General features: G+C 48.2%; 1 protein-coding gene across 1 annotated transcript; it reads right to left on the reverse strand.

The window, feature by feature from the left end:
- Nucleotides 1-1,437: 1,437 nt before the first annotated feature.
- EEF1G (eukaryotic translation elongation factor 1 gamma) lies at nt 1,438-15,779 on the reverse strand. Its single transcript, XM_032153094.2, has 10 exons — nt 15,638-15,779; nt 14,391-14,549; nt 13,633-13,696; nt 13,335-13,477; nt 12,764-12,907; nt 9,200-9,329; nt 8,603-8,807; nt 2,119-2,291; nt 1,906-2,030; nt 1,438-1,674 (listed from the first exon to the last, which is right to left on the reverse strand). The coding sequence occupies exons 1-10, from the start codon at nt 15,647-15,649 to the stop codon at nt 1,516-1,518; spliced, it is 1,314 nt and encodes a 437-aa protein (XP_032008985.1). The 5' UTR covers nt 15,650-15,779; the 3' UTR covers nt 1,438-1,515.
- Nucleotides 15,780-16,230: the final 451 nt, after the last annotated feature.

Consider the following 16,230-nt stretch of genomic DNA (forward strand, 5'->3'; position numbering starts at 1 on the left):
AGACTCCATCTCAAAAAAAAAAAAAAAAAAACTATAGCACGATTGAGCCTGTGTACAGCCAGCCACTGCATGCCAGCCTTAGCAACATAGCAAGAACCCCAGCTCTCAAATAAATAAAATTAAAACATTTTCCTGACCCAGTTCTACCAAAAAAAATTTAAATTAAAAAAAAAAGTGACACCCACTGGGTTCAAAACTCTGCCTCTACCACTTAAAAATGTGTGATCACAGTCAAGTTAGTGAAATCTCTAAACCCCTATGCTTCCCATTAGAAATCAGGGATACCACCACCAGACTGATAATGCAGCCAGGAACGGGCCAACGGGCCAGGCCAGTGTCTGTTCTGAGTAGTCTGTGCCTTGTCCTGCAGGTTTGAGGCATTTGAACTACAGCCCTAGGCCAGGCATGGTGATGTATGCCTGCAATCCCACCACTTTGGGAGACCAAGGCGGGACGACCACTGGAGCTCAGGAGTTTGAGAACAGCCTGGGCAACATGGCAAAACCCCACCTCTACAAAAACAAAACAAAACAACAACAAAAAAAAACACCACGAAAATTAGCCGGGCGTGGTGGTGCACACCTATAGTACCAGCTACTCGGGAGGCTAAGGTGGGAGGATGGCTTGAACCTGGGAGACGGAGGTTGAGCTGAGACTGCACCACTACACTCCAGCCTGGGCAACAGAGCCAGACCTTGTCTGAAAAAAAAAACAAAGAAAAAGAAACTACAAGGCCGGGCGCAGTGGCTCACACTTGTAATCCCAGCACTTTGGGAGGCCGAGGCGGGCGGATCACGAGGTCAGGAGATCGAGACCACGGTGAAACCCCGTCTCTACTAAAAATACAAAAAATTAGCCGGGCGTGGTGGCAGGTGCCTGTAGTCCCTGCTACTCGGAGAGGCTGAGGCAGGAGAATGGCGTGAACCCGGGAGGCGGAGCTTGCAGTGAGCCGAGATTGCGCCACTGCACTCCAGCCTGGGCGACAGAGCGAGACTCCGTCTCAAAAAAAAAAAAAAAAGAAAAAGAAACTACAACCCTTGCATATTGTCAGCTACCTACCTCACAGGACAGTTACAGGAAATAATGTAAAGTTCCTTGGCACTCTGTGAATTATACATGTTAGCTTTTGTTATTAGCAGCTATTCTCTCTCTTCACTGGGAAAGGCCTGGAATCTGATCCCTAAGAATTAGGTAATCACAAAGCCCCATGTCACTACCCGCCCCAACTGCTTCCACTCTTTCCCAGCTAGAAGACAGTCATCACCGTAGGAGGCAGGGTAATTAAAATCACAAGTGAACACAGGCCTCTATTTCTGTTCTTCTGAAGTCTTCTCTCCTGCATATCGAGGTACTGTGAACACAGAAAGCACCCTGCTTCAACATATCTACTCCCCTTGAAGACGCCACCACTCACAAAGGAGGCAGGACAGGAAAGGGTTCAATGTTCAGTTTCCTTTAATGACCCCCATCTCCCTGAAGGGCAGGTGCAGGCAGCTAGGTGACAGCAAGAGATGTTCACTTGAAGATCTTGCCCTGATTGAAGGCTTTGCCCACATGCTGGAAGGCCCCCTCCCAGGAAAAATACTCTCGAACCAGCGTCTGGGTCTCCTCGCTGCCAGGATCCAGTTTCCGCCATGTGTATGACTCGTAGTCCACCTGCCAATCTGGATTCAGCTGGGGATAAAAAGCCAGCATGTGGTCAAGTTATGAGACACCACCCCACACCTGTGTTACTTCCAGCTCAAACACATGTCATCAGCCCCCAGGTCTCCTGTGAACATGAACTGCTCCTTCCTATAAGCATTCCTGAACCCTCCTCAACATCCATCAGTTCAGAAATAAAACACAGTGCTTCCTATATCCCTGCCCCACCCTAAAGAGACTCCTCTCCTCCACCTGCCTCACCGGAAAGGCAAGCTCCTGGCCTCGGAAGACCCAGACTCCAGAAATGGAGCTGCTATTGTTGGTTCCAAAGAGGATGACACTGGCGAAGGCATTCTTCCTCAACTTGTCCAGTCGCTGGAACATTCCTGAAGCGGCAAGGGAGAACATTCAGCCTTTGGAATCACAGCACTTGCTACACCTTGTTCTCCTTCCTTCTCAGACCCACTCGCTTACCAGTGATGAGATTGCAGCTCATGAAGGTCTGAGTGAGTTCTTCAGGGAAGCGATACTCTGAGTACCACAGGGACCAGCCGTCCTTATCAAAGTGCTCCCAGAAATATGGCAGTGCCACAGAGAGTGTGTCCTCATTGGAGTACTTGCGCTTAAATTCATCCAACACAAAGGTACTAAGAGGAAGAAAGCACGGGGGTCAATCAGTAAGGAGGAAGATTGCCAGGCTAAGAGAAGTGAAGGGTGCTTTCACTTAAAATTTACTAACATAAAGGAAATGGTCATTGCGCTGGTAGATGTGTATGACCTTATGAGGGAAGAGAGCTCAAGGGGTTTGAACAGGGGCCTAGGACACTCCTCTGCATAAGTATGCAAGGCATGTGGAGGGTGGAACTCAAAGTGGGGCTCTGAGACCTGCCCCAGGAAGGGCATGGCTAACTGCTGCCCCCAGGTGGAGACAGAGTGAGGACTTCTTTTTCCCTGTTCAGGCCCTCCCCAGGCTGTTTTCCATGAACCACACTCAGTCACTGACTCACCCAAGTCTCTTCCCCCCCACCATACAGGCCTCTTCAGGTTACACAAGCTGTAACAGGAATGTAAGCAGTGAACATTCTCAAAGGGCCTCCACCCCAAATCTTACACCCATGTCCTTTAGTCTGTCTCTGCCTATAAACAAGCTTTAGTCTTTTCCAAGGTTTTCCGATGCTGGAGAGCCCTTAGGTTCAGGTTATCTTAAAAGCAATCTGGCATACTGAGCCAAGAATGCCAGCATCAATATAGCAGAGATCACTCCCTCCATGGTTGGTGCTCTGTTTTCTTTCTTTCCAATTATAAACATATACACTGGCCAGATGCGGTGGCTCACGCCTGTAATCCCAGCACTTTGGGAGGCCAAGGCAGGTGGATCACCTCAGGTCAGGAGTTCAAGCTCACCCTGACCAACAAGGTGAAACCCCGTTTCTACTAAAAATACAAAAATTAGCTGGGCATGGTGGCAGGCTGAGACAGAATAGCTTGAACCTGAGAGGCGGAGGTTGCAGTGAGCAGAGATCACACCACTGCACTCCAGCCTGGGCAATAGAGGAAGAGTCCTGTCTGGGGGGAAAAAAAAAAAAAAAAAAAAAGGCCGGGCACGGTGGCTCACACCTGTAATCCCAACACTTTGGGAGGCCGAGGAGGGCGGATCACGAGGTCAAGAGATCAAGACCATCCTGGCCAACATGGTGAAAACCCATCTCTACTAAAAATCAAAAAAAAAAAAAAAAAAATGGTGGCGCACGCCTGTAGTCCCAGCTACTCGGGAGGCAGGGGCAGGAGACTCGCTCGAACCCAGGAGACAGAGGCTGCAGTGAGCCGAAATTGCACTCCAGCCTGGCAACAGAGCAAGACTCCGTCTCAAAAAAAAAAAAAAAATCAAAAAACAAAACAAAAAAAAAAACACATATTATGTGTGTGTGTATATATGTGTGAAATGACTAACCTTGTTTTTACTCTAACTCGATACTTTGAATCTTCCATTTGTCTCTAATCACCTAGTCTTGCTTCTCCTGTAAATAAGACTCTCTCTAGCTGGGAAAGCCAGACAAACTCCAATTGACCCCTTAATTTACAAGACACTAAGGGCTCCTTACCCAACCCCCTTCTGCAAGGAGTTGACCTGTGTAAGCAGATCCTCAGCATTTCAAAGGAGCCCAATTAACTGATAAGGTACTGGCATAATGTATGAAGTTCCCAGGATTTTTCTCAAAGAGATAACAACATAAACCCTGTATCTAATTATAATGAAGGATTTAGAGCCCTGCACCTGGTACCGTTGCTCTTTTTGTAACCATTTGTCTTTTAAATTGTTTATCTCTCTGTAACCATTTTGCTTCTTTTGATTCTTGCATGTTTTTACTTCTGTAAAATTATTGCATTTGAGTTCCCCTCCCCTTCCTAAACCAAGGTATAAAAGTTAATCAAGCCCCTTCCTCGGGGCCGAGAGAATTTTGAGCGTTAGCCGTCTCTCGGTCGCTAGCTAATAAAGGACTCTTAATTTCGTCTCAAAGTGTGGCGTTTTCTCTAACTCGCTCAGGTACAACGTGTGTGTATATATGTGTATGTGTGCATATACATACATATATATATATGCTGACTGAAGAAAATCACCTATAATGCCAACAAACAGGATAATCTTTTTTTTGTTTTGTTTTTTTGAGATGGAGTCTCGCCCTGTCGCCCAGGCTGGAATGCAGTGGTGCGATCTCGGCTCACTGCAACCTCCACCTACCGGGTTCAAGCGATTCTCCTGCCCCAGCCTCCCAAGTAGTGGGATTACAGGCACATGCCACTACACCAAGCTAATTTTTGTATTTTTAGTAGAGACGGGGTTTCACTATGTTGGTCAGGATGGTCTTGAACTCTTGACCTCGTGATCCACCGGCCTCGGCCTCCCAAAGTGCTGGCATTACAAGCGTGAGCCACTGCGCCCAGCCCAGGATAATCTTTTATGTATTTTCCTATAGCCTTTAATTTTTCAAAGATGTAGCCGTGACATACGCAGTTCTGTGCTTATACTTTGTTGTTACTGTGACATCCTATCCATGCTGTTAAGAATTCTTCCAGCCTGGGAAAGATAGCGAGACACTGTCTCTACAAAAAAATTTAAAAATTAGCTGGGAGCTGGGCACCGTGGCTCACGCCTATAATCCCAGCTACTCAGAAGGCTAAGGCAAGAGGATTGCTTGAGTCTGGGAGGCAGAGGTTGCAGAGAGCTGAGATCACACCACTGCACTCCAGCCTGGGAGACAGAGCAAGACCCTTTCAAAAAAAGAAAACAATTCTTTTTTTCTTTTTTCCTTGAGACAGAGTCTAGCTCTGTTGCCCAGGCTGCAGTGCAGTGGCGCGATCTCAGCTCACTGCAGGCTCCACCTCCCGGGTTCACGCCATTCTCTTGCCTCAGCCTCCCGAGTAGCTGGGACTACAGGCGCCCGCCACCGCGCCCGGCTAATTTTTTGTATTTTTAGTAGAGACGGGGTTTCACCGTGTTAGCCAGGATGGTTTCAATCTCCTGACCTCGTGATCCGCCCACCTCGGCCTCCCAAAGTGCTGGGATCACAGGCGTGAGCCACAGCGCCCGGCCTAAAACAAAACGGTTATTTGCACTAGCAGTCCCAGCTACTTAGGAGGCTGAGGTAGAAGGACCACCTGAGATCAGGAGTTGAACACCGGACTAAGCAACATAGCAAAACCCTACCTCAAAAACAGAATTCTCTACAAACATTTTAATGGCCAATCTTCTAATGCAGGATTGTGCCATAAATCTACTAAACACTGAATATTAAACTGAATGTTTAGTTGGTTCTATTGTTCATAGTATAAACACTGCCACGAGTATTCCAATTTCACTCAATCCTTATAACCCATGAGTTACCAACTGTTACCCTGACCCTCCCCTCTCTTTACAGATGAGACCAAGCAGAATGACCTGTCCAAGACTACACTGTAGCAAGGCAGAGGATCTGTCCTTTAACCCTAGGTCCCAGGTTCCTTTCCAAATGCATAAGAGACCTCATCTGAGGAGCCTTCAAACCTCAACCACACCAAAAGTGGGGCTGGGAATTTTTTCACACCCTCCTGAACTGTTCAAGCTATTTGTTTTGAGACAGGGTCTTCATCAGTCACCCAAGTGCAGAGGCACGATCATGGCTCACTGCAGCCTCAACCTCCTGGGCTCAAGTGACCCTCTCACCTCAGCCTGCCAAGTAGTGTGAGCCACCGCACTTGACCTAGCTGGGTCTTAAAAGAACTAGAATTAAAACCTGGACATTGATAGTCTTGGTCTTTTAGGACATCACTTTTATGATATTAAAAATGCTGGGGGAGCCAGGGGAGGTGGCTCACGCCTGTAATCCCAGCACTTTGGGAGGCCAAGGCAGGCGGATTGCCTGAGGTCAGGAGTTTGACACCAACCTGACCAACATGGTGAAACCCCATCTCTACTAAAAATACAAAAATTAGCCAGGCATGGTGGTACGCACCTGCGATCCCAGCTACTCGGGAGGCTGAGGCAGGAGAATTGCTTCAACTTGGGAGGCGGAGACTGCAGTGAGCCGAGATCACACCACTGCACTTCAGCCTGGGCAACAGAGCGAGACTCTGTCTCACCAAAAAAAAAAAAGCCGGGAGCAGTGGCTCACACCTGTAATCCCAGCACTTTGGGAGGCAGAGGCAGGCGGATCACGAGGTCAGGAGTTCGAGACCACCCTGCCCAGCACGGTGAAACCCCGTCTCTGCTAAAAATACAAAAAATTAGCCGGGCATGGTGGTACGCGCCTGTAGTCCCAGCTACTCAAGAGTCTGAGGCAGGAGAACTGCTTGAACCTGGCAGGTGGAGGTTGCAGTGAGCCAAGATTGAGTCACTGCACCCCAGCCTGGGAGACAAAGCCAGACTCCATCTCAAAAAAAAAAAAAAAAAAAAAGGGGGCCGGGCGTGGTGGCTCACACCTGTAACCCCAGCACTTTGAGAGGCCGAGGTGGGTGGATCACGAGGTCAAGAGATTGAGACCATCCTAGCTAACACGGTGAAACTCCATCTCTACTAAAAATACAAAAAATTCGACAGCCATGGTGGCATGCGCCTGTAGTTGTAGTCCCAGCTACTCGGAGGCTGAGGCAGGAGAATCGCTTGAACTGGAGAGGTGGAGGTTGCAGTGAGCCGAGATCACACCACTGCACTCCAGCCTGGGTGACAGAGTGAGACTCCGTCTCCAAACAAATAAAAAAACAAAAAACACACAAAAACGGAGCCAGGTACAGTGGCTCACACCTGTCATTCCAGCACTTTGAGAGGCCAAGGATCGCTTGAGCCCAGAAGTTTGTGACCAGCCTGGGAAACATAGTGAGACCTAGTCTCTATAAATAATAAAAAATTAGCTGGGTGTGGTGGTGTGTGCCTTTGTCCCAGCTACTCCAGAAGCTGAGGTGGGAGGATCGCTTGAGTCCAGGAGGTCAAGACTGCAGTGAGCCGTGATCACGCTACTGCACTCCAGACTGGATAACAAAGTAAAACCCTGTTTCAAAAAAAAAAAAAAAAACCTGGGGAAAGCATTTCTGGCAGCCCTGTAGAGCACCATGGTAACCCAATAAACAGACATTAATAAACATTCCCAAAACCATGTTAAGAAAATGTAAAGTTTATTAAATAAAGATTTTAAGTTTACTACTGCCTCATTTATTTCCTGCCCAGAGTATTGACCTACTATATGTGAAAATCTCTAGCTAATAATTAACAACGTCTGAGTTACAACACAATATGTAATTTGGGTTAGTTATCATGACCTATTTACACACACCAAAAATCCTGCTCACTCTTGACCTGCACCTGTGCTAAATTCAAGGCAAATCACTAGTTCAAAAAATACATCTTTAAAGAGCGCCTGCATCTGGATGGAGCCTTCCTGGTATTGTACAAAGTACCCGGGAGTAGGAACTTTCAGCTATACCCCAAGTTGCTCCCATCCATTAGTGCAATGCTTGTAATTCACAATTCTATGCACAGCTACTGTGTCCCTACCAGTGGGTGCTCCTTTAGGCTGGTTCACCCTGTATCCAAGCCATTACAAAACGGTAGAGGGTCAAATGTAAACCCTAGCAGACCAAGCAGTGAAAAGATGAACGGCTTTGGAAATGACAGGGTGAGTGGCAGGAAAAAGTACAGAGAAAGAGGAGTTCCAAAGCAAAGTGACCACAGAATATATATTTCTCATACTGCTTGAACTCCCAATAAAATGACTTGGAGCAGTGATGGAAGAAAGACTCTATCCCAGAGAACTGGGCAAGCACTCAGTGTCCTACATTTTTCATGCCAAAAATCTCGCTTTTGCTATATTATTTCTTCCAAGAACCCCTACCTTTAACTGAAAAAAGGATACAGAGGACACCTACTTTCTTCTACGTGGGGACTTAACTCTACCCAGTTGTGGAAAAATGAACTAGACAGACACTACTTAGCTATGATCTTCATCCTTTTTCTTAGTGAGCAATTTTTGTACAGTCTGATTCAGCAAAACAGAAAACAACAATTCAAAGGACCCTGCTCTGGCATCCACTATCTCCGCACAGCCGGCCGCGCAGCACGACGCAAGGCTCTCTGCACTTTCTTCCTCCCCACGCCTCTCCCAGTGTTTGTTCTCAGAGCTCTCAAATGGGTCAAATGAGCTTGCTCAAAACCAGTTTACCACTGTATCAAAATCTGTTCCTGTCTTTGTTGGAATAGGAGTTCAGTCTTCCCCAGTACTGGCTGTACTTGGAACTTGCTCTCCACAATCAAAATTTGCCCAATTCCTGATGACCAGCCCAGAAAGCTGCTTTATTTGCAACTAAAATATACCTTTAACTTTATATGGACAACCTAAAATTCTGGCTCTAGCTGTGTGTGAGGGGGGACATACAGAGGTGAGAACAGGCCTTCTTTGGTCCCACACCCTCCACCCTCCAATATCCTTACCTCTTGGGCAGGTGAGCGAAGGGGTCCTTGGCCTTGGGCTCAGCAGCCAGCGCCTGCTCACATTCATCCATCTCCTCCTCAGGAGCAGGGGCAGCCGCCTTTTTCTCCTCCTTCCGCTCAGCCTGGGGCTTCTGCTTCTCTTCCCGTGAACCCTTCTCTTTCCGTGGTGTGTCCTTTTTAGGTTGGGTCTCTGCAAACTTTTTAGCTGGTGCAGAGGAAGGCAGGAAAGTGAACGAATGTTCTGCCTCTTTCCACACCCCTCCAAAACCACACAGAGCAAGCAGGGTAACAGAGGAAACTGACGAATGGGACAAGTAAGGAACCTAGGCCCCAGACTGCTCATCAGTTCACTGTATGTCCTCCAGCAAGAACACACTCAGCAACAAATACTTTATATCACAACTCTATCTAGTAATACAAATTAGTCAGGGTATGAGTGTATACGAAACAAATTGCACATAACATTAGCTACCACACTGACACCCTATATTCTACAGGTCCCCATAACCCAAAAGCAAGACAGGAAATCAAGGGGTTGATGCACAGCAAACCAGACCCTGATCCTGGTCATGTGCCTCCCGATCTCCTCAGACTCACCATCAAACTGGGCCATCTTCTCACACAGTTTCACTTCCCCCAAGACAGCCCGGAACTGGGGCTGGTTAATGCAGGTGAGGAACCAGCGGTTGGTATTGGGAAAGGCCTGGCGGAAAGAAGGCTCTAGAACCTGCCAGGACATAAGGGTGGAAACAAAGTCAGTGGAAAGGCCCTGAAGAGTTCTGTTCACAGCAAGAGCCTTTGCTCTACCTAAGTCCCAGTGCTCACCTTCTTTTCAAACCCTATAGACAATAGCTTCATACAACATCATCCTTCCCTGGATTACTTCCCATTTCTTCATTTTTTTAATTTTTTTTTTTTTTTTTTTGAGACAGAGTCTCGCTCTGTCGCCCAGGCTGTGGTGCAATGGTGTAATGGTGTGATCTCAGCTCACTGCAGCCTCTGCCTCCCAGGTTCAAGTGATTCTCGTGCCTCAGCCTCCCGTGCCTTAGCCTTCTGAGTAGGTGGGCCTACAGGTGCCCGCCACCACACCCAGCTAATTTTTGTACTTTTAATAGAGATGGGGTTTCACCCTGTTGGCCAGGCTGTTCTCGAACTCTGACCTCAAGTGATCCGCCCGCCTCGGCCTCCCAAAGTGCTGGGATTACAGGCGGGCGGATCACGAGGTCAGGAGATCGAGACCATCCTGGCTAACACAGTGAAACCCCCGTCTCTACTAAAAATAAAAAAATCAGCTGGGCGTGGTGGCGGGCAGCTGTAATCCCAGTTACTCGGGAGGCTGAGGCAGGAGAATGGCGTAAACCCCGGTGGCGGAGCTTGCAGTGAGCGGAGATCACGGCACTGCATTCCAGCCTGGGTGAGAGTGAGACTCTGTCTCAAAAAAAAAATTAGCCGGGCGTGGTGGCACGCGCCTGTAGCCCCAGCTACTCCAGAGGCTGAGGCAGGAGACTCACTTAAACCCAGGAGGCGAAGGTTGCAGTGAACCGAGATCATGCCACTGCACCCCAATTGGGGGAAAGGGGGGAACCCACACCACAAAAAAAAAAAAAAAAAAAAAAAAATGTAATAGAGATGGGGTCTCATTATGTTGCCCAGGCTTATCTTGAACTCGCATGCTCAAGCAATCCTCCTGCCCTGGCCTCCTAAAGTGTTGGGATTACCGGTGTGAGCCACCACACCTGGCCTCCATTTCTTTTTCTAATCTTTTTTTTTCAGTGCAGTCCAGTTTAATGGATGGATGCTTGGGTCCATCCTCCATTTAGGAGTAGGAATAATAACTGTCTTGCTCCTTTACAAAACTATTTCAGATCTACTGTTTCCAATCTTTCAAATTTCACACGTCGGCCGGGAGCAGTGGCTCATGCCTATAATCCCAGCACTTTGGGAGGCCGAGGCGGGCGAATCACCTGAGGTCAGGAGTTCGAGACCAGCCTGGCAAACATGGTGAAACCCCACCTCTACTAAAAATACAAAAATCAGCCAGGCATGGTTACACATGCCCGTAATCCCAGCAACTCAGGAGGCTGAGGCAAGAGAATTGCTTGAACCCGGGAGGCAGAGGTTGCAGTGAGCCGAGATCGCGCCATCACACTCCAGCCTGGGGGACAAGAGTGAGACTTCGTCTCGGAAAAAAAAAAAAAAAAAAAAGATTGAGACCCACAGAGGGCTATCGAGGACTCATTTTGCCAAATAAAATCTAAACACTATAGGTATTTACTATCTACATTGGCCATACTACACACACACACACACACACACACACACACACACACACACACACCCCCCACACCCACCCACCCATCAAACTTCAGAAAGTAAAGAACATTCAAAGACAATATTCGAACGCATTCAGAATAATGGACAGTCCTGGCTGGGCGTGGTGGCTCACACCTGCAATCCCAACATTTGGGAGGCCGGGGCGGGTGGATCACCTGAGGTCAGGAAATCAAGACCAGCCTGACCAACATGGCAAAACCCCGTCTCTGCTAAAAATACAAAATTAGCCGGGTTTGGTGGCGCATGCCTGTAATCCCAGCTACTTGGGAGGCTGAGGCAGGAGAATCACTTGAACCTGGGAGGTGGAGATTGCAGTGAGCCAAGATCGTGCCACTGCACTCCAGCCTGGCTGACAGAGCAAGACTCCGTCAAAAATAAATAAATAAATAAATAATGGACAGTCCTTCAAATTAAACTTAGTGTCTAGTGTATTAGCCATGGTCAAAGAAAAATAAGAATAAACAGCTTCAGGTAGAACTGTTGTCATTTTTTAGTTTGCAAAGACCAGAAGAGGAAAAAAAAATCTTGTCATGGAAACAGAACACAGCAGTCAGAGTGCTGGTTCCACAGTACTTGGGTTCAAATTCTACTCTACCACTTACTAGATTCACTAAGATGATCCCCATGAGGACCCTGGCACGGGGTCTGGCATGCAGTAAGTGTTTTTTCCTTTGCTGTGATCACATTACTATTCTGGACCAGCATGAGTCCAAGAGCTTTTATTTGGAAACCAGTGACTTGTCATTCTTTTTTGACCCAATAACCTTGACAGTGATTATTACTACCCTGATTTTATAGATTGCAAAGAGTAAAAAACAGGACTAAAAGAATTCACCCGCATATAACCCCTTACCTACATTGGTAAACAGTGAAGCCAAGGCTTGAACCTGTATCTGTCTCCAAAAGAGCTTAAAGAGCCTTTTTTTTTTTTTCTTTTTTTTGAGATGGAGTCTCGCTCTTGTCCCCCAGGCTGGAGCGCAGTAGCTGGATCTTGGCTCACTGCTACCTCCACCTCCTGGGTTCAAGCCATTCTCCTGCCTCAGCCTCCCAAGTAGCTGGGATTACAGGCGCCTACCACCACGCCCGGCTAATTTTCGTATTTTTAATAGAGACAGGGTTTCACCATGCTGGCCAGGATGGTCTTGAACTCCTGATCTCAAGTGATCCACCCGCCTAGGCCTACCAAAGTGCTGGGATTATAGGTGTTAGACACAGTGCCTGGCCTGCCTCCAAAAAGATCTTAATGCTGAAGCTACCATCATCACCTCTGTCTTCACAACTAAGAATAACCAATCTTCCCAGGAAATATGGCAACAACCTAAACATCTTAGCTGCCAAACAGAAACTAAAGGCAAGACATTACCCAGCTTCTTAAAAGAATGGAAAGCAAGTGATGGTACTCAGTCCTGGGATTCCTGGTTGTTTTTTGTTTGTTTGGACATAAAGTCTCACTCTCACCCAGGGTGGAGTGCAGTGGGGCGATCTCTGCTCAGCGCAACCTCCACCTCCCAGATTCAAGTGATTCCTGTGCCTCAGCCTCCCAAGTAGCTGGGGCTATAGGTGCGTGCCACCACACCTGGCTAATTTTTTGTATTTTTATTAAAGATGGGGTTTTACCATGTTGGCCAGGCTGGTCTCAAACTCCTGACCTCAGGTGATCTGCCTACCTCGGCCCCCCAGTGTGCTCGGATTACAGGCATGAGCCACTGCACCCACCTCTAGCTGTTTTCCAAGTCCTCAGCAGAATACAGGGTAACCTAGATACCTTGTCACTTTGTTTCTAATCCCCATCTACCCACTGCCAAATGGATTTTCCATAAACTTCACCTGCTTATAGAGCCACAATAGGGTGCAGACAACTGTGATGTCAGCCAGTGTCACTCGTTCGCCCACCAGAAAAGTCCTCGTCTTCAAGTAAGCATCCAGCAGCCCCAGAATTCGCCTCACTTCCTCCTTTGCATTCTCAGTGGCCTAGTGATTCAACATGATAAAACTCATCAGTGGGTACCAATCCCTTTCCCTCACCTCCCCCATTAATAGAACTAAGAGGGCTATTTCACCTACAAGTCTGAGCTCACCCTCACCCTCTTTCAATGGAGGCAGATCCTAGGATCATTCTAAATGTATTACAAAGGAACTTCAGAGGTCCTCTGGTCCAGCCACCCCCTTACCATTTGGTATAATCTCTTCACAGCAGCAATCCCTCTTCTGATCACTCATGACAGACACTTCCTCCATCAACTGCCCACTGCTTCAAACTCGTACCCTAGAGATTACGTCTTCTCATTGCCTACATATCCTTGGCATCTTTTTTTCAATCTATTTTATTTCTTATTCCCAACACCCAGGAGCTGATGCCACCCCTGCCCCTGGCTTCTCTCAAAGTTCCAAGGCTCACCTGTTTGTTGTGGTGCATGATGCCCAAGGTGGGGAACACCCAGGTACTGGCTGGGGGCACTATATCGGAATCAGCAAAGCTCACCCACTGCACCACCTGGGCTGCTGCCTCTGGAGTACTTCCCCGCAGCTCCTCATTGCTCACTGCAGAGGCAGAACACAAAGGTCAGAACTCTGGGGGAATGCCAACACCAGTCCAGGTCCTGGAGAATTCCTTCATATCCACCCCCACTCACACTCATCCTCTCCTACACCCTCACCTCCAAATTCTCCCATACGCATATACCCCTGCAAATTACCATAGTAGGCAATGGCGTTGCTCTCAAACACACAGAATCCATCATCACCCTCAAATGCTGGGACCTGGGGACAAAGCAGTGAAAAGATAAGGTAAAACACACAAAATTTCTCCCTAACCAATACCAGGAGCCAAACTGCTTTGAAAATACTTATATAAGGCTGACGATCCTCACTATCCAAACTCTCGATACTATCTGATACTCAAGAACCATAAATAAATACTTCAAGAACTTGGCCTCCTTTGCAATCTGAATTCACAATGTTAACTAGGAAGCCCAACAGATTTGAATATAACAAGATATTTGTATGAAATCTCTGGATCAAACAAGCAGAAGGCCAAAAGCAACTCCTGTATCAATGTCTGTATCAGTTAAAGTATTAGTGTGTGACCCAGACCCAAACAGCACTTCATCTCCTCCATTCTTAGCATGTTTCTTCACCTATCTCTATAAACCCCTTGGGGTAAGAATCCTGCTTATAACAGATACCTGATATATTTGCACTGAAAATGCTTAGTCAAAACTCATTCTCTTTCCCACAAAGTAAACTCGTGAATTTTATAAAGTCACAGAATAACTCCGTATTTTTTTTCACAACTACATGTGAATCTATACTTATCTCAAAATAAAATCACCGAAATATTGAAGAAAATAACATGGGAAGCTCCCTTTTAGAGATGGGGGCCATCTCCAGAGTGACAGAATCCCAGGGCCTTGGTTTCTCAGAACCGAAGGATGCTCCCCATCTCCCAACTCACCTTGCCGGCAGGAAATTTGCGGAGAAATTCAGGGGTGCGGTTGGTTTGGCCAAAATGGAAGTGGGGTGGTGCGGAGAGCACGCGGACCTGAGCCCCGCTGTACTGAGCAGCGATGAGAGCCTTGAAGGCCCTCCAGTTTTCAGGATACGTGTACAGGGTCTATGGGAGAAAGAGACGGACAAAATTAATGAGTAGAAGGGTCCCAGTCCTTAATGCCACTCCCCAGGATGACTTTCCTGAATAATCCCCATGTGTTCAACTCACCCTTTTACTTCCTCTGGTGAAACAAGTCCTTTAGTACTTGCCATATGTAATCAGAATCCTCCGAAATACCAAGAACAGAACTACACACCAACTGCTAAATAAAGCTTGTTGACAGATTTGACCTTCCCTAAGGACACCTCTAGAAGTATTCTCTTCCCCTCAAATCTATCTCCAAGAAATCCAGAACTTCTAGCTCCATCAGACTCCATCTGCCTACAAACACACTCCCCTCCCTTCCCGGAGCCCTCGTTTCATTCATTGATGGTTCTGAGCGCCTGCCTACTCTACTGCTCAGCTGCTCACCGCTTCAAAAGCATCGTCCTGTCTCTAAGGCACGCACAACGATCGAGAGATTTCTAGTTCCCCTCAGAATAACCAGAGATAGGGGATGGCACGCCGTCTTCTTAAATCAACTCCTCTCCCTCAAAAGGCTTTCTTTCTGTGTCGCGCATACCATCCCTCCGGTCCTGTCCCGCAGCGAGTTCCCCGGCGTTGCCTTCTCTATTAAGCTGGCCAGCGAAGTCCAATTGGTCTGACTTCACTTTCCGGAGAATCCTCTCGCTCCCAAACCTCCCTGAGAGACGACCTTTAACCGTGCCACCCAGACCTTCCTACAAAGACCCTCCTCTTCAACCTGTCCCCAGTGTTACTCCACAAAATGGTCACAGAAGTTCGTCAACCTGCCCAGATACCACGCCTCAAAGCGGCAATAGAGCCGAACCCCTTCTTTTTCAGGCTTCGGACGGCCGAGACCCGGTATCTCTTTTCTCCTCTTCCCCAGACCCTTCCACCTCTGGCCTCCGAGAGCCCCAGCCTAAGTTCCCCTCCAGGCCCTAGGAACCCTACTCTCCAGCAGTACAGTCTGTAGACCCCGAATCAGCTCCCCACTCAGCCTCAGAACTCCTCTGGCGCCGACTGGCCCCACTCGGGCAAAGGATGGCGGTGGATAGGGTGATCCGAACCACCAGAGCCGGCAAACTTACCCCAGCCGCCATGGTGATTCCGCAAAGAAAGGGGGTGGGGTTCTCGGCGCTGCCGCAAAGTAAGCCGCCCGGGAAAGAAGGGAGGGGGAAAGAGGAGAGCTGTGGGGACACAGCAGCCGGAAAGCGAGGACGAAACAGGAGACATACGTACGACAGTTCAGTATCCAGTGGCGCTGAATTGGAAAAAGAACGGGGTGGGTGGGGCCTGCTGGCCAGCGCGGAAAGAGCTCGCGCCTGCGCATTGGAGCTCTTGACTGGCCCGCCCCTCAAGTGCAGCGGGCCAATCGGAGTCTAGATGTGGAGGTAGACAGCGTGGAGGGCGGGGAAGCTGTGAGAACCCGCTGGAAAAGCCGCGAGTTCTCGGCTACGTGGCGCGGCTCTTGGCCCGGCGCGGCCAGTGCTACTGGGGGCGTCGCCTTCTGGCCCGCCGAGGGACAAGTGACTTGATGGTAGATTTTGCCAAGCGCCTCACATGATTCTATGAAACTCATGGGAGCGAGGAACAGCTGCTGCGCGGAGGTGGCAGTGTGTGTGCTAAATCCCTTTAGTTCCTGCTCTGCTTTTCCTCCAGAAAGGGATGAGCGTCTAACAGG

This window comes from Hylobates moloch, unplaced genomic scaffold (assembly GCF_009828535.3).
Source record: "Hylobates moloch isolate HMO894 unplaced genomic scaffold, HMol_V3 SCAFFOLD_5, whole genome shotgun sequence".
In the NCBI taxonomy this organism is placed as follows: domain Eukaryota; kingdom Metazoa; phylum Chordata; class Mammalia; order Primates; family Hylobatidae; genus Hylobates; species Hylobates moloch.